At 45.8% G+C, this 21,150-nt stretch overlaps 1 protein-coding gene across 1 annotated transcript in view; it reads right to left on the bottom strand.

Annotated features, from left to right (window-relative positions):
* Window positions 1-9,142, bottom strand: part of ERCC6L2 (ERCC excision repair 6 like 2) — a 271,617-nt gene extending 262,475 nt beyond the window's left edge. The window contains exons 1-2 of the mRNA XM_069762035.1: window positions 8,916-9,142; window positions 4,906-5,330 (exon numbers count right to left, since the gene is read on the bottom strand). Of these exons, the coding sequence (XP_069618136.1) occupies window positions 4,906-5,330; window positions 8,916-8,964 (474 nt within the window). The 5' untranslated portion in view covers window positions 8,965-9,142. The remainder of the gene's footprint in view (window positions 1-4,905; window positions 5,331-8,915) is intronic.
* Window positions 9,143-21,150: the final 12,008 nt, after the last annotated feature.

Raw genomic sequence — 21,150 nt, 5'->3', positions numbered from 1 at the left:
CCTATGAAGGTTTCCTCTCCTAAATTTAAACCTCGTTTTATTGGTCCGTATAGGATTTCTGAGGTTCTCAATCCTGTGTCTTTTCGTTTGACCCTCCCAGACTCCTTTTCCATACATAATGTATTCCATAGGTCGTTGTTGCGGAGATACGTGGCACCTATGGTTCCATCTGTTGAGCCTCCTGCCCCGGTTTTGGTGGAGGGGGAATTGGAGTATATTGTGGAGAAGATTTTGGATTCTCGTGTTTCTAGACGGAAACTCCAGTATCTGGTTAAATGGAAGGGTTATGCTCAGGAAGATAATTCCTGGGTTTTTGCCTCTGATGTTCATGCTTCCGATCTTGTTCGTGCCTTTCATGCGGCTCATCCTGGTCGGCCTGGGGGCTTTGGTGAGGGTTCGGTGACCCCTCCTCAAGGGGGGGGTACTGTTGTGAATTCTGTGGCTGAATTCACTCCTGTGGTCACAAGTGGTACTGCAGCTTCTGAGCTTCCTCCCTCAGGTGTTCTGGTGAGCTCGTTAACTGCTTCATTACTTAACTCCGCCTGATGCTGCTATCCTTGCTCCTTGTCAATGTTTCAGTGTTGGATCTGAGCTTCTCCTGATTGTTCCTGTGACCTGCTGCTCTGTATAGCTAAGTGTTTTTTGCTTTTTTGTTGCTTTTTTTCTGTCCAGCTTGTCTTTTGTTTTGCTGGAAGCTCTGAGACGCAAAGGGTGTACCGCCGTGCCGTTAGTTCGGCACGGTGGTTTTTTTTTGGCCCCCTTTGCGTGGTTTTGCTTTAGGGTTTTTTGTAGACTGCAAAGTTCGCTTTACTGTCCTCGCTCTGTCCTAGAATATCGGGCCCCACTTTGCTGAATCTATTTCATCCCTACGTTTTGTCTTTTCATCTTACTCACAGTCATTATATGTGGGGGGCTGCCTTTTCCTTTGGGGAATTTCTCTGGGGCAAGTCAGGCCTATTTTTCTATCTTCAGGCTAGCTAGTTTCTTAGGCTGTGCCGAGTTGCCTAGGTAGTTGTTAGGCGCAATCCACAGCCGCTTTTAGTTGTGTTTAGGATAGGATCAGGTGTGCAGTCTACAGAGTTTCCACGTCTCAGAGCTCGTTCTTGTATTTTTGGGTATTTGTCAGATCACTGTGTGCGCTCTGATCGCTAAGCACACTGTGTTTCTGGATTGCCTTCATAACACCTGTCATTAGCAAACATAACACTGAGGGTGGTATATGTGTTCAAGCACGTAGTAGTGTGTGGCGCATTTTGTGTGTGTGTTCATATCCCCGTGTGTGGTGAGTATCCCATGTCGGGGTCCTACCTTAGCAACTGTATGGTATATACTCTTTGGCGCCATCGCTCTCATTCTTTAAGTCCCCTTTGTTCACATCTGGCAGCTGTCAATTTGCCTCCAACACTTTTCCTTTCACTTTTCCCCATTATGTAGATAGGGGAAAAATAGTTTGATGAATTGGAAAGCGCGGAGTTAAAATTTCACCTCACAAAATAGCCTATGACGGTCTCGGGGTCCAGACGTGTGACTGTGCAAAATTTTGTTTCTGTAGCTGCGACGCCTCCAACACTTTTCCTTTCACTTTTTTCCCCATTATGTAGATAGGGGCAAAATTGTTTGGTGAATTGGAAAGCGCGGGGTTAAAATTTCACCTCACAGCGTAGCCTATGACGCTCTCAGGGTCCAGACGTGTGACTGTGCAAAATTTTGTTGCTGTAGCTGCGACGCTTCCAACACTTTTCCTTTCACTTTTTTCCCCATTATGTAGATAGGGGCAAAATTGTTTGGTGAATTGCAACGCGCGGGGTTAAAATTTCGCCTCACAATATAGACTATGACGCTCTCGGGGTCCAGACGTGTGACTGTGCAAAATTTTGTGGCTGTAGCTGCGACGGTGCAGATGCCAATCCCGGACATACACACACACATACACACACACACACACACACACACACACACACATTCAGCTTTATATAGTAGATTTGGGTTTTCACTAATGTGCAGGAATAGAGCTACATAAAGGCTCAGATACCTTTTCCCCTTTTTCTTTTTATGGGGTAACAGAGTTGCTAAATGGTAAAAATACATACCGTATATATAACATATTCTTTTTCCTGCTAAACATTTTTGTAGTGTTTGTGTGGTTGTTTTCGTGCAGTCTTTTAAAATGATCAATAAAAGTTATAATTTTATAGGGCCCCTTCTTCTTAAAGTTTTTCTACATACGAGACCCTATCCTTCATTCTTATTAAGGGGTTTTTGATCCACATGCCATCCGTCAATACCCACTCAACTGCACCATTGCTTCCGTTACTTACTGATCACCCTGAACTGTCTTAGATAATCTAAACTAGGTAAAATTATTAATGAGAAGGGAATGTGTCTATGAAAACTGAGATAATATCTCAGCTGAAGCACAGGCAGCTAGGACAGAAGTTATCAGTGAGGAGGACAGATGGGAGGAGATAAAAGTTGTGGGAGATATTGTTGTCTAACAGAGTGTATATGAGCAGGAATATTATATTTCCAGGCTGCATCACATTTCGTCCCTTCTCCTCACAATTGCCAACCTAGCTAGCCGAGCTGTGCTTCAGCCGAGTTATCTCAGCTTTCATATACATAGCTAATGCCAGAGAAAGCAGGAAAGCCTTCTCAACTCACATTACCCATCCTGCTGCTGGGTTTAGGACGGATTTTGTATCAGTAATCTGACAGCAGCGATTTTGAAAAATCTTATAATTACCCAATAAAAAGAAGCAGAAATAGTTATATTTGTCAATTTACAATAATGTATTTTTTTAAACAAAAAAAAACCTTTAGGCTGTGTGCACACGTTGCTGTTTATTCACGGTTTTTCCCGATAAAAACGCTATAAAACCGCAAAAAAAACGCATACAATAAGCATCCCATCATTTAGAATGAATTCCGCATGTTTTGTGCACATGATGCGTTTTTTTCTGCTAAAAAAACGCATCGCGGTAAAAAAAACGCAGCATTTTCATTAATTTTGCATTTTTTGGGGCGGATTTCCCACTACAAAATGCATTGGGAAATGTCCGGGAAAAAACGCATCAAAAACGCGGCAAAAACGAATGCAGATTTCTTGCAGAAAATTTCAGGTTTTTCTCAGGAATTTTCTGCGAGAAATCCTGAACGTGTGCACATAGCCTCAAAGGGGTTTTCTAGCATAAACACGTCAGTCACAAATGTCTGGTTACTAGGAGCTCAAATACTGTAACTCCCTATCAATGTTTAAAAATAAGGCTATGTGCACACGTTGCGATTTTTACCGTGGAACCGTGGCGATTTTGATGCTGCGGGTCCGCAGCAGTTTCCAATGCGTTTACAGTATAATGTAAACCAATGGGAAACCGCAAACCGCTGTGCACATGCTGCGGGAAAAAACGCGCAGAAACGCAGCGGTTTACAACCCGCAGCATGTCACTTCTTTGTGCAGAATTGCAGCGATTCTGTACACATAGAAATGCATTGATCCACTTACTTTGCGCATGGGGCTATGCCCACCATGCGGGTAGTAAGCGGATAATGTGCGGTTGCTACCTGGGGTGGAAGAGAGGAGACTCTCCTCCAGGCCCTGGGAACCATATTTGTGGTAAAAAAAAAATAATTAAAATAAAAAATAATGATATACTCACCTCCCAGTGCTGCACGCGGCCGTCCGGTCTCAGGTTGCTATGCGAGCAGGATCTGCGGTGACATTGCGGTCACATGACCGTGACGTCACGAAGGTCCTTCTCGTACAGCATCTTTGGAACCGAACCGCCGCGTTCAGCGCTGAGGAGATCGGGACGTCAGAGGGTGAGTACAACCATTTTTTTTTTTTTAACATTACTATTGATGTTGCATATGCAGCATCAATAGTAAAACAAGTGCAGGAGTAAAACCCGAAGCGGAAACCGCAAGACAAAACGTGATAAATCTGCAGGGATAACCACAGCGGTTTTGCCCTGCAGATTTATCAAATCCGCTGCGGGAGAAACCGCAGGGACCCGACGCTATGTGTGAACATAGCCTCAGAGCTATGGGTCCTCTTAAAACCAAGAGTCATTTCTAGACCAGAGCTGTTATATCTTCAATACTGGTGGTAAAATCATGCTCTGCGTATATCTAGGTTAGGATCCATTGAGATATTTGTTACTTTTGACAGCACGAATAAAGCATCAATCAGAGCTATCCCTGTTGTCAAAATGACGAAAACCTGACCGATCCCACTATAAGTACAGGGTCTATATAGCAACATTTTGAGCCATTATTCGGATTTGGCACAAGGTCTAAGCTTTTGTTATAACCTAAACCATAACTGCAGAGGTCAACATAGGCTAGGACCTTTAGTTTCGACTGTCTGGCTTCCATTGTGAAAAAAACAGTTTGTTACACTAGAACCCCTAAAGCATACTTTACAAACACAGTTGAGAGAAAGAGACACCAATATTATAAATGGCATCTGGTATTTGGGGAATATCTTACAGATTTTGCACCAAGAGCCAGGAGCTCGAAATTCCACCTTTAGAGCTAGATGCCATGGGAGCTAGTGTGCTCAGAGATTTGGCTTGTTCCAGTAGGACAGGGGTCCCCAACTTCAGTCCTCAAGGCCCACCAACAGGTCATGTTTTCAGGATTTCCTTTGCATTGCACAGGTGATGCAATTATTACCTGGGCAAGACTAAGGAAATCCTGAAAACATGACATGTTGGTGGGCCTTGAGGACTGGAGTTGGGGACCCCTGCAGTAGGATACATATTGACACCTAGTACTACAGATCTTTAGCACTTCACACGTATAATAAAACAAGTTACCTATATGTTCAAGTAACTTATTTTATTATACGTATGACAAATTAATGTAGATTCTACACCAAGAAAATCAATGACACTGAATACACACCTGTATTGTCTTTCCAAGGCCCATGTCATCTCCAAGTATGCATCCTGTGGATCGTGCATAGTGTTCATACAGGAACTGGACACCTTCTCTCTGGTAGTCACGTAAATATCGATTGATGGTGTAAGGGACACAAACTCCAGTGTTTGATAACGGAAAGTCTTCTGCAGGGGCTGTAGGTTTCCTGTCTGGGAACTGAGGTTTCTCCAGGTCTTCATCATCAAACATGGATGTGTTCCCGGAGGTACTGGAGCCTGAGACTTTACAGAGCTGGGACACAGGGACTTTATTTTCTTTGGCATCCAAAAAAGAAACCACTGCTAGTGACGGCTCTGTTATTTTATGTTCAATGGATTTTATAACGGCTTTTTTAAGCTCACCATCTTCAGCGTAAGGAGCTAAGCACCGATCGTTGATGTCCCACAAGCCTAGAATAGCATGTGAAACACAATATGTAAATGTAGGTACTGTTATAAATCATAGAAAGTATGGTAACCAAGAAGAGGTCTGCAAGTTGCTATCCTTCCTTATGTGAACATTTAGAACTGGTCCTTTTAATGCACGGATTCATTTTGTCCTGTATAGCTAACTTCCAAAAGTGACAACTGTATCAAGAATCATACGGTCGTATTAGAAAATTGTTAAGTAGGTCTCCGAGCTAGAAAATAAAAACAATGCATATTTTCTTACCGCAGCCTTCCGTTCTGACAAAATAGCAAAGGCTGCAGCCGATCATCATCAGCCAATTGGCTGCAGCAGTCATGCGACATAACACAGTCAATAACCGGCTGGGAATAGCAGTGCCAACATTTTTGGATCAGTGCCGATACAGGAGGGGGTATAGATTGTTTTATCCCTCATTGGTGCCCTTTAGTAGGGATGGCACATGGTACAATAGAGGTAAACCCCTTTAAGATATTTGATGGCCTATGATTAAATTTGGTGCTTATGAGAAGGGGAGGAAAATTTCAAGAAAATACATATAGAAACACGTTTCAGAAAAAAAAAAAAAAGGCCTTAGAATGTGTGTAAGGCTTGTTACAAGGGAGCTCTGATATACAGTAATGTACTGGTAAGCCAAAACAAAGCATGGTAAAATCCAAATTAATGGGGCTAGACCTTGAGGAATATTCTCAGTAGAATCTAAGGACTTGATGTGGACGTTTAACTTTTTATGTGCCAGAATCTGCTGACTGGGCACAGGCTCTGTACAGCACTTTAGTAAAGATCAGTACAGTCTACAGTGCCTTGCGAAAGTATTCAGCCCCTGGAACTTTTCAACCTTTTCCCACATATCATGCTTCAAACATAAAGATACCAAATGTAAATTTTTGGTGAAGAATCAACAACAAGTGGAACACAATTGTAAAGTTGAACGAAATGTATTGGTTATTTTAAATTTTTGTGGAAATTCAAAAACTGAAAAGTGGGACATGCAATATTATTCGGCCCCTTTACTTTCAGTGCAGTAAACTCACTCCAGAAGTTCATGGTGGATCTCTGAATGATCCAATGTTGTCCTAAATGCCTAATGATGATAAATATAATCCACCTGTGTGTAATCAAGTCTCCGTATAAATACACCTGCTCTGTGATAGTCTCAGGGTTCTGTTTGAAGTACAGAGAGCATCATGAAGACCAAGCAACACAACAGGCAGGTCCGTGATACTGTTGTGGAGAAGTTTAAAGCCAGATTTGGATACAAAATGATTTCCAAAACTTTAAACATCCCAAGGAGCACTGTGCAAGCGATCATATTGAAATGGAAGAAGTATCATACCACTGCAAATCTACCAAGACCCGGCCGTCCCTCTAAACTTTCATCTCAAACAAGGAGAAAACTTATCAGAGATGCAGCCAAGAGGCTCATGATCACTCTGGATGAACTGCAGAGATCTACAGCTGAGGAGGGACAGTCTGTCCATAGGACAACAATCAGTCATACACTGCACAAATCTGGCCTTTATGGAAGAGTGGCAAGAAGAAAGCCATTTCTCAAAGATATCCATAACAAGTGTTGTTTAAAGAGTGCAACAAGCCACCTGGGAGACACACCAAACATGTGGAAGAAGGTGCTCTGGTCAGATGAAACAAAAATCAAACTTTTTGGCAACAATGCCAAACGATATGTTTGGCGTAAAGGCAACACAGCTCATCACCCTGAACACACCATCCCCACTGTCAAACATGGTGGTGGCAGCATCATGGTTTGGGCCTGCTTTTCTTCAGCAGGGACAGGGAAGATGGTTAAAATTAATGGGAAGATGGATGGAGCCAAATACAGGACCATTCTTGAAGAAAACCTGTAGGAGTCTGCAAAAGATCTGAGACTGGGAAGGAGATTTGTCTTCCAACAAGACAATGATCCCAAACATAAAGCACAATCTACAATGGAATGGTTCACAAATAAACGTATCCAGGTGTTAGAATGACCAAGTCAAAGTCCAGACCTCAATCCAATCGAGAATCTGTGGAAAGAGCTGAAAACTGCTGTTCACAAACGATCTCCATCAAACCTCACTGAGCTCGAGCTGTTTGCCAAGGAAGAATGGGCAAGAAGTTCAGTCTCTCGATGTACAAAACTGATAGAGACATACCACAAGCGACTCGCAGCAAAAGGTGGCGCAACAAAGTATTAAGTTAAAGGGGACAAATAATATTGCACGCCGCACTTTTCTTTTTTTTAATTTCCACAAAAATTTAAAAAACCAATAAATTTCATTCAACTTCACAATTGTGTTCCACTTGTTGTTGATTCTTCACCAAAAATTTACATTTGGTATCTTTATGTCTGAAGCATAATATGGGGAAAAGTTGAAAAGTTCCAGGGGGCCGAATACTTTCGCAAGGCACTGTATGTGTATCTCTGCATGGATAAAGAAATACATCAGGGAGCATGCTGCATAAAAATAAGGATCCTGTCACATTGTGTTTCTGCACCCGAACTTCCCCGGGTTCAGATGTATGCGTAGACGGGGCTATAGGCTGTAATGGCGATGTCAGAGCGAACGTGAGCTCTGCCGTGCATCATTTTCAGGAGTGTACGTCTAAGGAAGGAGGACATTACTCAGACGCAGTCTACACACACCGTAACAGTGTATGGCCCTGTCGGTGCACACGTCCGGACGTATGCCCCGATGGGATGAATGAACGTGACCCTAGACGCAATGTGAACGCACCCTAAAGCATATGGAAGTAATGGGCTCACACAGCTCTCTAGCCCTATTGCAGTTTTATGTAAATCTGACCCATAATCCATCAGTGTGCATGAGCCATTTGTCATTTTCCATTCAGTGTAAAGTCCTCTTCAGATACGATCATTTCAGGTCTATGTGGGCGAAATATCCAGCACTGAAACATGCGCAGATTCCTTTATAGGACCTGATAAATATATGACTCTGTGTTCACTGTTGGCCACCTGCACTGGGCTGTAACCAAATACATGTCTCCATGTTTGTTGGAAGGCTCCCTGATGAGCACACCTCGGGGTGCACCACAGATATGACTCCAAGGGGCAAATGAAGTGTTCAATGGATACTTTTTAGTGTTTTAGCCGACCTGCGCGGTTCACTGGGGTCTCTGTTGCTCAGATTTCATTTTTATAGATAACATTACTTTTGGAAGAGTATTAATACGGTCTGAGGCTGCCGTCACACTAGCAGTATTTGGTCAGTATTTTACCTCAGTATTTGTAAGCCAAAACCAGGAGTGGGTGATATATACAGAAGTGGTGCATATGTTTCTATTATACTTTTCCTGATTGTTCCACTCCTGGTTTTGGCTACAAATACTGAGGTAAAATCCTGACCAAATACTGATGGTGTGACGGCAGCCTTAGAGGGTACCCAGGGAACATTGTTTCTGGGTTAGGGGCAGCATTAACCCACGCCTCACAAATGATTAGAACGCCAGCTCCCTAGACCAGACTGCACCTATAATCTAGCATGTGAGTGTGTATCAGGCACACCTCAGCGGATGGCTCTGTGAATGGGGTGTACATGCTAGGTACTCGCCTTCTACGTCCATGGTGACAGGCTTTGTGCTCTGAGGGTCACTCGTCATCACAGAGATCTACAAAGGTGAGAGCGCCACAGACAGAGGACACTTATTGCAGCGTGTGCCCTGCACTGGCACACTGTACCGGACTGCAGCCTCCACTGCCATCTTATACACAAGGACCTGCGGATCCCGGCAGGAAACACACTACCGACTCCACAGAGAAAGGACCTGTGGTGACGTCACGCCCGCGTGATAGGTCACATGATGGGGCGGAGTCAGGCTCTCAGACAGCAGGAGTGTCAGTGAGAGCCATGGATTGGAGCCGGAGAGTTATTATTCTTATTATGACGTCACATTATTCCGCAATTTCTTTTATCTGTTTTTTACAGGTTTAGAGAGTAAAATAAAATATCCCAATAATCCGCGGCAGCCGGGAGATGACTGATGTCTTGTGCTGCGGTTATCAGATCAGCGGCTCAGTCGTTTAACCCCTGAAAAACACCGGTTACTTATTCAGATCTGTGGCTATTGGCTATGTGCCCACTTTGATGCCCAGAACACATTTGTGCCAGGTTGGAGTGGCCTGACTTTGATGTGGTTCCCCCTGATCTCTATGTCTGCAGTGTGCGATCAGGGGGCCAAGGTCATTTAACCCTTTCCGTACCGCCCTTCGGTGCCCCCTTTGATGCCCATCTTTGTGCCAGTTTCATAACTTCTGTAGCCGCTTGTGCGCGTAGTCGCATCAGGGCGCCTCGCTGCGGTGTGTATTATTATTGGGATTTTTTATTTTTTGTCACTAAACCTGTAAAAAACATAAAAAAAAGAAATTGTTGAATAAGAAACCAACTTCAGCATCGTATGTGGGATGTAATAAGGGGGCGTGTGTGTGTCTATATACAGGGGCTTCTCACTAAACTAGAATATCACCTAAAAGTGAATTTATTACAGTTCTTCAATACAAAAAGTGAAACTCATATATAGAGCCATTACAGAGTGATCTATCTCAAGTGTTTATTTCTGTTAATGATGATTGTGGCTTACAGCCAATGAAAACCCAAAAGTCATTATCTCAGTAAATAACCGTTTCCTTAAAAATGACCCCTGATTCTAAGGCCGGGGTCACACTCGCAAGTAGAATATCTGTGTCCCACGTCAGAGGCTTAGATATGGACACAGTTGGGGGGTGTATGTGATATATGGGGATGGACGGGGATATAATGTGCCTGGTTTAGGCGCTGTAGGGAGCCATTATTTGCCCAGAATATCGCTTTTCAGTGCAGACTCCCCGGCCGTCTATAAGGGCACATTTATGTGGTGGACGGCATCTTGCGTTCCTTCTTAGTATAGAACCTACAAGGACCCTTGACGCATGCGTGCAGTGGACCGCATACAGTGTTCCCCCGACGCAGATAGTGGGTGTTGGTATCTCCCGCTCCCGTGTGGAGTTTTTCATTGTGCTCTTGTGTGCATGTGAACCGCACTTGCACTCCATCGACGGAGAAGGCAGACACCGAGTTTGCCCGGAAGTGATTATTCTAGACGCCTTAAATGGAGGGGCTGTAAGGACTCCCTGACATATGGCCGATATCGACTCCCTGACATATGCGGACAGGCACTACTCCCACACTGTCTTCCTGATGACTCTTATTAAGATAAGTTCTCCCTTTTAAAGGGATATATACCAGTATGCTCTCCTGAAGAACCAACTTATGTGAAACGCGTCGAGAAATGATCATACTGGCACTGGCTCTCTCTGTTTATGATCTATATGGGGCAATAGCATCCCTTAAATGATTGCAAAAAACAGAGTATGTAATTTAACTAATTTATTTTACTCTGTGGAGTGAATAAAAAGCATATATGTTACCTGGCATTTCTATACCCCACTCTTACATTATGGGGATTGCTTGGTACATGATATAATCCTAAATCTGTTGGGCAATGTGCAATATGAATATGCATTCCTGCTTAAAATTGCACAATGAACGTTTATGGTGCATAAACAAGATCCCAGGTACTTTCAGCTGCATCACTTCTAATGTGGTGTACCTATTTATTTGTACCAAATGTCCAGTTGGGGGTCTGTATGTGGGGGAGACAGGGCAAAAACTGAGAACAAGGATGAAATCTCATCGCCACACAATAAGAGAAAAAAGAATGGATCTACCTGTGGCAATACATTTTTGTCTCCCTGATCAAAGCACCATGGACATGAGATTACTTGTATTAAAGGGTAATTTCAAATCTCAGAGAGACAGAAGGGTCTGGGAGTATAACCTGATGACAACCTTTGAAAGTCTCAGTGCAGGAATGAATGTGTCCCATGGATTTATGTCTTTCTACATCAATTAAAGAATTTGCTCCTCAGACCTTGTGGGGGTGTCACAACACAGAACCAGACCCCAATCAGAGGACAATAAAACATTCACACTCCTTATCTATGAACTGTTCCACTATTTATGGACACAACTGTTTATCCCCCTCTCCCATTATGATAGCTATCCTTCACTTCACTTGTCTCATCCATTGCATTATATTTCTGCTGTGTTGTGTATAAATATGTGATTCTCCAGAATTTCTTTTAGTCTTTGCCTGATGAAGAGACCTGTGTAGTCTCGAAAGCTTGCAATTTGTTACTATCTTTTCAGTTAGCCATTAAAAGTTATCAACCACTGAGGACTCTCAATTCTAAATATTTTTCTACTGGCTAACACGGTACCAAGATATATATCTTTCCTGTATGGTGCATATATTAAGGTACCATCCGTTTATCTCTTTGGCATCAATTTGTATATGAGATCTGGGAATATGTGCAATCTGAATATCGGCCTATACTTTCTAATTTCTTTTGGTTTATGATTTTTTCTCTTCTGGGCCTTAAAATATCTCCGTCTCTGATATATCACATGTGCCATATGTTATATCAGAAACAGGGTACCACGTTTACCTGATTACTAAACATATGGTACAATAGTGCTACCTTTCTGTGCACCCTACCTTTTTAGGGTCATTTAGGGAAAGGGAGGGAGAGCCGTCGTTGAGTGGGGGTGCCACTACGCAGGGTTGAAGGTTGCCAACCTCCGCTGGTAGAGATTAGAGGTAGAGAGTCCATAGTACCCTATTAGGGTGATCTCTCTTCCTTTCTTTTGTGCCCATTAATTTGCAGATCCATATCATGTTTGGAGATGACAATATAGTGTAAACATTTTCTTGTGTAATAATTTTATATATATTTACATTAAAGGTTATGTTTTATATAATTATTTATAATTTGAGCACTATTCAGTGAATTCTGGGGCTATACAAGGATTTGAGTCGCAGCACATTGCGAAAAGTTCACTAGGTGTTGCTGCTACATTGCAGCGAAGAATAAGTGAATGAGGTTGAAGTGTGACCCAAAGTTACTGCGACCGCAACAAGCAAGTCGCAAAACATCCAACCATATGAGATATTTGGCCACGTACCCTGGGAGGTGCAATGTGACCCCATTCACTTGTATTGTTTACAATGTAGCAGTAACACCTAGCAAACATTGACCATGCATCAAGTCACAGTCAAAACTCTTGTGTAGCTTCCCATTATTCATTCTACCCAAACCACAGACAGCATGAATCGGAGCCTGGCTGCACACTTACATCAGGAATACTCTTCGCTGAAATGCTCCAGAAAATACAGTATAGAAGATCCAGCTTCTCACAGCACTGCTACAGGTGAGTGACGGGTCTCTCTGGGAAGAGCCAACCAGAAGGAAGCACCAGACTAGTCTTATCTCTGTCTATGGTCCTGGGTCCCGATCTTCTAACTATATTTTTCTTTTAAAGAAAAACATGCCAGGTTGCAATCATGATCCCACGCTCTGATTCATGCTGTCCGTGGTTTGGATAGAAGGAATTGTGGAGCGCTCGCTAGGACCCTGGGGTACTCGGTCTTGGTCCAGTGGTCGTAAAAGGGGTGGTCACAGTGGCAGCGACCCGGTTCGTGGCCCTGGGCATCCAAGTCAAAGGAAAGGTCTTTAAAGGGGGTTGTTAAAGAATAAAGGTTGTTTGTGACGCCACCTGTGGTATTCGGTCAGGGATGCTGCTTAAAGGGGTCCACTGAGGTGATGGTACCGCAGCAGGGATAGTATGGCTTCCCACAGGTGAAGCTTAGTCCCCAGGGCTCACATTGTAGTAGGGACAGGTGGTAGATGGTGTAGAAAGAATCAGAGGACACAAATTTGCAGCCTCTTTACCTTTTACTGGTGTAAGGCAGCCACAGTCCAGGGTACTGATCACGGGTGATGGTGAGGTCCGGCCAGCTTGGAAGCGATTTGGAAATCCCCCTAGCCAGGTGAGGTTGGAATCCTTCCTCTCTGCGCAGTGTTGTAGTCCCTTGCTGCCTAAGGCTTCACACAAGGTCCTCACTTTCTCTGTCCCTTTTAAGTAGGACACTATCCGCATGGCAGGCAACTCGAGCCTTTTTACAGGTGTCTCTTAGTATGACTCCGGGCTCTATTTGCTGCTGTGCCTTCGAGTGTTAATGGTGGGCAGGCGACCTGCAGTCTCCTGTCCGCCGGTTTCCACTATGGGGCATACAGTTACCCCCACCACCTCGGTCTTCCTGCTACCGGTTTCTTGCGCTTCAGCATGGAGGGAGCTCAGTTGCATCTCCCCTCCAGCTGTTTACTTCTGCTTCGCTTCTTCTCCCCTATCAGTCTCCTATAGACTGCTCTGTTTCTCTCTTTTCCCAGGAGCTGCAGGACCACTTGTCTGCACGGCCCCAGCTTTCCTCTCTCAGACTCTCTCTGTCTTCTTCCTCCCTCCTATGTCCCTCTGACAGACTGACTAACTAACTCCTCCTCCAGCCAGAATATATAGGGAAGTACCCCTGAGTCTGGGTCTCGAGCTCCCCTTTCTGTCCTGAAGTCAGAGCAGTGTTGCATGAACTAGTTACCTGTTAAATCCTTCCTCGCTTCCAAGCATGGCATCATCCTCCCCAAAAGGAAAGCAATGCCACTGTAAAAACCAGCTGCAAGGGGTGTCACACTCCCCCCCCCCCATTAAATCCAGTACTCCTGGACTGGGAAAACAAAAACAGTAACAGGTTGCAGACATGTGCAAAAAATTTTAAAATGCATTTTAACTGGAAAAAATAACTTTTCTTCCCTTTATGGGAGGCTGCTTTCTTAAACGTTACATATAACTATTGTAAGGATTTCACTCACTCAGCTGCGACGGCTGACACTCAGGAGACGTGTTCCTTTAAAGTTCACTGGGTTTATTGCTTCATAAACCATGTGGCAAATAACAGAAAGCAAAATGGGCCTTTGGTTCAGGCAAAGAAAAGCAAGTGTCCAGTTCATCCGGCTCAGTCCTGAAGCCGTAACACACTCAGGAGGGTTTCACCTCCACACATATCTCCTGTGTAAAGGATTAGCCAGTCTTATAAAGAGCTAACCCCAACCAGTAACCCATCACATGATTAGCCATGTGGTCTGACATTACCACAGGTCCTGAAACACATATACAAGATTATGTGCAAGAAAGGAATACTCCGGGCTACATTACAGCAATCAGGCACTTATGTGGCACATACCTCCCATCGACCACAAACCCTTTAGCCATGCTACATACCTCCCCCCTCTGCCTAAAGCCGTGGGGCTTGGCACTTTCCCCCACTAAACAAGGGATTCTCGATAGGGCATCCGCATTACCGTGCAGCTTTCCGGCCCTATGTTCCACATGGAAACTGAAGTCCTGCAGGGCTAAGAACCAACGGGTGACTCTAGCATTTCTTCCTTTCGTTTCTCTCATCCACCTAAGCGGGGCATGGTCAGATACCAGTCTAAATTTACGTCCCAGCAGATAGTACCGCAATGTGTCCACTGCCCATTTTATGGCCAAGCACTCCTTCTCAACGACTGAGTAGTTCTTTTCAGATGAGGACAGCTTCCTACTCAGATAGAGAACAGGATGCTCCTCCCCATGTAGTTCTTGGGAAAGGACTGCTCCCACCCCAACATCTGAGGCATCTGTCTGAAGAATAAACTCTTTCTTGAAGTTTGGGGCCATCAGAACGGGTTGCTTACACAAAGCGTTTTTCATTTCTTGGAAGGCTGACTCTGTTTCTTCGGACCACTTAACCATTACTGATTTTGTCCCTTTTAGCAGGTCAGTCAGAGGCGCAGCCATCGTGGCGAAGTTTGGGATGAACCTCCTGTAATATCCCACGATTCCCAGGAAGGCTTTAACTTGTTTCTTGGAAACTGGTTTTGGCCATGTTTGGATTGCCTCCACTTTATTGATTTGGGGTTTTATTTCTCCATGACCCACTATGTATCCAAGGTACTTAGCTTCTTCTTTACCCAAGGCGCACTTCTTCGGGTTTATAGTAAATCCGGCCTCTCTTATAGCATCCAACACCGCTTGGACTTTCTCCAGATGACTCTCCCAGTCCGGGCTAAAGATGACGATATCATCTAGGTACGCAGCAGCGTAGGCCTTATGGGGTGCAAGGACTCTATCCATAGCCCTCTGGAAGGTCGCCGGAGCTCCCTGTAGGCCAAACGGCATCCGGGCATATTGGAAGCATCCATCAGGTGTCGAAAAGGCCGTCTTCTCCTTGGCTTCCTGTGCCATGGGGATCTGCCAACACCCCTTTGTCAAATCCAAGGTGGATATATATCTGGCGTGCCCAAGCCTTTCGATGAGCTCATCAATACGGGGCATGGGATAAGCGTCGAACTTGGAGACTTCATTCAACTTCCGATAGTCGTTGCAAAACCTCCACTCTCCATCAGGTTTTGGGACCAGGACAATTGGGCTCGACCAACCGCTCTTGGATTCCTCAATGACCCCAAGCCTCAACATACGCTCCACTTCCTTGGAGATAACTTCTCGACGAGCCTCAGGAATACGATAAGGTTTCACATTCACCCGCACATGTGGCTCTGTTAGGACCTCGTGCTCTATGACCTTCGTGTATCCTGGCAATTCTGAAAACAGGTCCCTGTTTTTCTGGAGTAACTCCCGGCACTGCTGTTTCTGGGTCTTTGATAGCGTCTCTGCTATAGTAACCGCTCCAACCTCACCTTCTGGGTTGCTTAACAATGATGGAGTTGCTGTCGGCTCTCTATCTTGCCATGGCTTGATGAGGTTGACATGGTAAACTTGGAATGGTTTCCGTCTTCCTGGTTGGTGAATTTTATAATTTACCTCACCAAGTTTCTCGACAACCTCATATGGCCCTTGCCATTTGGCCAAGAACTTGCTTTCCACCGTTGGAACTAACACAAGAACTCGGTCTCCCGGATTGAACTGCCTCACTCTTGCAGACCGGTTGTAGACCCTGGCTTGAGCTTCTTGTGCTTGGAGAAGGTGTTCTTTCACGATAGGCATCACCTTTGCAATCCTCTGCTGCATCAGGGCCACATGCTCAATGACGCTTCTGTGGGGTGTGACTTCGGCCTCCCAGGTTTCCTTGGCTATATCCAGGAGTCCTCGTGGATGTCGGCCATATAGAAGCTCAAACGGTGAGAACCCTGTGGAGGCCTGTGGAACTTCACGAATGGAAAACATCAGATAGGGTAAGAGACAATCCCAGTCTCTACCGTCTTTCTCTATAGCTTTTCTCAGCATGCTCTTTAGGGTCTTGTTAAACCTCTCAACAAGGCCATCTGACTGGGGATGGTACACCGAGGTCCTCAACTGGGAGATCTTCAGGGCTTTGCATAACTCCCTCATCACCTTGCTCATGAAAGGTGTACCCTGGTCAGTCAGGATCTCCTTTGGCAGACCTGTCCGGGAAAAGACATGGACCAACTCGCGGGCTATGCTTTTTGAGGAAGAATTTCTCAAGGGAATGGCCTCAGGATAGCGTGTGGCATAGTCCAGGATGACTAATATATACTGATGGCCCCGAGCTGATTTAACTAAGGGACCGACCAAGTCCATGGCAATTCTCTCGAACGGTACCTCAATAATGGGCAGTGGCACAAGGGGGTTCCGGAAATGAGGAGTAGGAGCAGTTAGCTGACATGTAGGGCAGGACCTGCAATAGTTCACTATTTCCCGGTGACACCCAGGCCAATAGAACCTCTGCACAACCCGTTCCTGCGTTTTTTCCACCCCCAGGTCTCCACCCAAGATGTGTGAATGGGCCATGTCCAACACTTTCCGTCTATACGGACCCGGCACTATCAACTGCTCTACCAACTCCTCCCGTATTTTCGTGACACGGTACAACAACTCCCCCCTCAACAGAAAATGGGGAAATCTTGTGTCTGCCCCCGGCTCCTGTACCACCCCGTCAATAACTGTGACATTATTAAAGGCTTCCCTCAGAGTGGGGTCCCTATGTTGGGCAGTCCCAAAATTTTCACCGGTAACTTCTAACTCCAGAATGTCAGATGTAGGGGATACTTCCTCCTCATCCCCAACCAGAACACAAAAAGGAAAACTGTCTGCCTCTGGGTGTGGCGATACCCTTCCAGGGTTCACTGGTTCCCTGCCAGGGAGCTCAGAACCATTTCCCCACAAATCCCAAAACAAACAGAAATCCCGGCCAATAATTATAGGGTGCAACAAGTCCTGAACCACGCCGACTATGTGGGACTCAGTGCCACATGCCGTTTCAATGTCCACCCTGGCCATAGGGTAGTCCTTTGCATCACCATGTATGCACCGCACTCCGACCTTCTTTCCTGGGAGCAGGTGGAGAGGAAAAGTGGCCCTCACCAGGGTCACTAGGCTCCCCGAGTCTAGCAGTGCCGTTACTGCTCGACCGTTCACCTTTACGGGACACGCTTGAGGTCCCTCGTTGGATGGAGAGTTCACACTACAGGCTGGATACGCATAGTATGAACAACGGCGTCCCATGCTGCAGTCCATCTGCTCAGTGGTTTGGGAACAACGGGCAGCTATATGTCCTGGCTTGTGGCACCTCCAACAAATAATATCACCCGTGGGGACCTTGGGCACCACCTCCCCCGCCCTTTGTGACCTTGGACGCACCACCCCTTTTTGGGACTCAGCTGCCTTCTGGGACCCACAGTACGGCATGGGCTGCCTCCCGAAGGAGCCTTCCAACCCTTGGTATCTCTCAACCAGTCCGATCAGCTCGTCGGCATTCTGGGGATCACCCTGGGCAACCCAAGACTGTATAGGCCTCGGGAGGGAATGGACAAACCGATCCATCATCACCCGTTCTACCATCTGTGCAGGCGCAGAGGATTCTGGCTGCAGCCATTTCTGGACCAGGTGCAACAGATCAAACATTTGGGAACGAGGTGGTTTGTCCCGGTGATAGCCCCAGGAGTGAACTCGCTGTGCCCTGACAGTCAGTGTCACCCCCAAACGTGCGAGAATCTCGGCTTTCAATTTGTGATACTCTTTGGCATCCTGCAAGGTCAAATCATAGTACGCCTTCTGGGGTTCTCCCGTCAGGTATGGCGCAAGTACCTCTGCCCACTGCTCTGGCGGAAGTTTTTCCCTCTCAGCGACCCTCTCAAACACCGTCAGGAAGGCCTCAACATCATCCCCGGGAGTCATTTTCTGCAATGCGCGTCTTACCGTCTTCCGGACGTGGGTGTCATCAGCCAAACCTGGGGTTGGGGCGCTCGCCTTGCCCTGGATGGCGGTTGCCAGAAGCTGCATCTGCTGCTGATGCTCCTGCTGGCTCTGCTGCATCTGCTGCCGTTGCTCCTGCTGACTCTGCCGTTGCTCCTGCTGACTCTGCCGTTGCTCCTGCTGGCTCTGTTGTATCTGCTGCATCAACAGCCTGTTGGTCTCTTGCTGCCTTTGCTCCTGCTGGACCAAGTGTTTCAGCAAGTCTTCCATTTTCTCCGGCAATGCTTGCTGGCTTGCAACAGCCTTGACCCAGGACATTCAAAAATAAACTCACGTCTCCGCTGGGAACGCTGCTCGCACGTCTCCACCAATTGTAAGGATTTCACTCACTCAGCTGCGACGGCTGACACTCAGGAGACATGTTCCTTTAAAGTTCACTGGGTTTATTGCTTCATAAACCATGTGGCAAATAACAGAAAGCAAAATGGGCCTTTGGTTCAGGCAAAGAAAAGCAAGTGCCCAGTTCATCCGGCTCAGTCCTGAAGCCGTAACACACTCAGGAGGGTTTCACCTCCACACATATCTCCTGTGTAAAGGATTAGCCAGTCTTATAAAGAGCTAACCCCACCCAGTAACCCATCACATGATTAGCCATGTGGTCTGACATCACCACAGGTCCTGAAACACATATACAAGATTATGTGCAAGAAAGGAATACTCCGGGCTACATTACAGCAATCAGGCACTTATGTGGCACATACCTCCCATCGACCACAAACCCTTTAGCCATGCTACACTATATATAAAGTGCAAAACATTAGCTTTACCAAAAAATATGGAACTCCGTAATACAAAATATTACTTATGCATATTTTAACTATCTGACTTTTAAAATATGATTCTTTTCCCTTTTACGGGTTAACTTCTTTAGCAATATCAAATACTATCACTTTTAATAAAGTACATCAAAGTCAACACTTCCTAAACTGAGGTAAGGCAACATTTAAAGGTGCAAACATTCAAGTACTCCAACATTATATCAATAACAGTGTCATTCAGTAAATTGTGAGATCTCTCTCAACAACAACAGCAGCATGGGGGACCCATTCTAAACCCCCAACGTAAGCCTTGGGCGTGCTGCAAGGCTTAATTGGACTCCTCTCTGGACCGCTTCTTCTGCTACGCCAAACGGTTTTTCTTCTTGGTCACTTTAAGACAAATAAACTTTTTAATGCAAACAGACAGTATCTTTAATGGTTTCATGAAAAACCAGTAGGAAGCACTTTAAGAAGTGCCAACTATATACACAAAAAGTTTTTGACCATGCATTGTCCATGATTTGCAGTTCTTTAAACTTGAGCAAAATGAACACAACCAACCAGGTTAATGTTCAACTATTCACAGTCACAACATTCTTCTTGCTTTACTTTTGATGTTTCCAGGGCTGTACCTGGTGCTGGCTACTTCCTGGCCTGGGATGTTCATGGGCTAGTGTTTCTCCTGGCAATACAAAAAGGTCATGGCCTATGAAATTGTGTACTGTCAAATCATGTCCTGCTATAGGGGTCTGTGTGGCCAGTGTACGTACGGCAACTGGTGCTGTAGCCACTGCAATCTCAGTAGTAGTCAGTGTGCAAACTGTTGTTTAAGTCTAGGCTTTAGGGGCTGGTACTGCAGTTGAAGCGGCAGCTGCGACCACTTTGGCACTACATGGAATTGGTGCTGCTGTTGTCTTAGGCCTAGTAATCTCTGAATCAAGAGCAGGGTCTATGCACTTCCTGACATTCAAAGCGTACCATCTCTTGTCGCCAAAATACCAGGTGTAGGCTACACTGTCCCCTGGATATAAGTCCCTATCCGGGTGTCCTTCCAGGAGGTGGGATTCTACATCCCTTCTATTGACGAACACTTCTGACAACATGTCTGGCTCCTTTGTGACCCCCAGCCTCCTTTTAGTCTGAAAGCAACTACAATGCCCTGCCTCAGCAGACCCCGATTTGCGTGTCTGTCTCTGCGGGTCTGGGCCTTGGCTTGCAGATCCTTCTCATCAAATGGCTTACGCCGGGACTGGCGTTCTTTATCCTCCGCCTCCCATTTAAGAGCAAGCTGCTGCTGATATTCCCCCCAGCTGAGGACTTCCATCTTTTCACCTTCCTTTTGTTTTGCCCCTGGGAACCCGATTAAGTCCGTTCCAAGGTTCACTCAGCGGTGTACTGTTATCTCGGCATATACTTCCCCCGGTGAGTTGGTGGGTTGAATCGGAGCCCCCAGGTGACCCTCTATGCCCGTGGACTGGTCTAAGTCCTGAAGGGCATGAATCTGGCTGGGTTCACAGTGTGGCGGTGCAGCTAACGAGCCCATAAGGAGTTCCTCGGCTACCGGGGCAGGGTCGGTGACAATACCTGCTTGTGGCTGTGTCCCGGTGTCGGTTGTCTCCTCCGCTATAATCAGGCTCCACCAGCTTCACCTGCAAAGCCGCTTTCCATTTGGACATGGTAGTTAATTGCATCCACAGGAGTTGGTTGCTGAGCTCCTCCACTTCAGCTCCTAGGAACTCCGGGACCTCTGTTGATGGCTCGCTGTGGCTTCCATCCTGTCTGCTGGGGGAGCCCTTGGCTTCCACCCCACTCTCCGGGTCCTTGCCACACACCATCTTGTCATTCAGGTTCTTTCTTGTCCCCAGGTCCGGTTCCCGCTCTCTCCT

The sequence above is a fragment of the Ranitomeya imitator genome, chromosome 1 (genome assembly GCF_032444005.1).
Source record: "Ranitomeya imitator isolate aRanImi1 chromosome 1, aRanImi1.pri, whole genome shotgun sequence".
Taxonomy (NCBI): Eukaryota; Metazoa; Chordata; class Amphibia; order Anura; family Dendrobatidae; genus Ranitomeya; species Ranitomeya imitator.
Note: the sequence above shows the minus strand (reverse complement) of the source record. Positions and strands in the feature narration are given on the sequence as shown.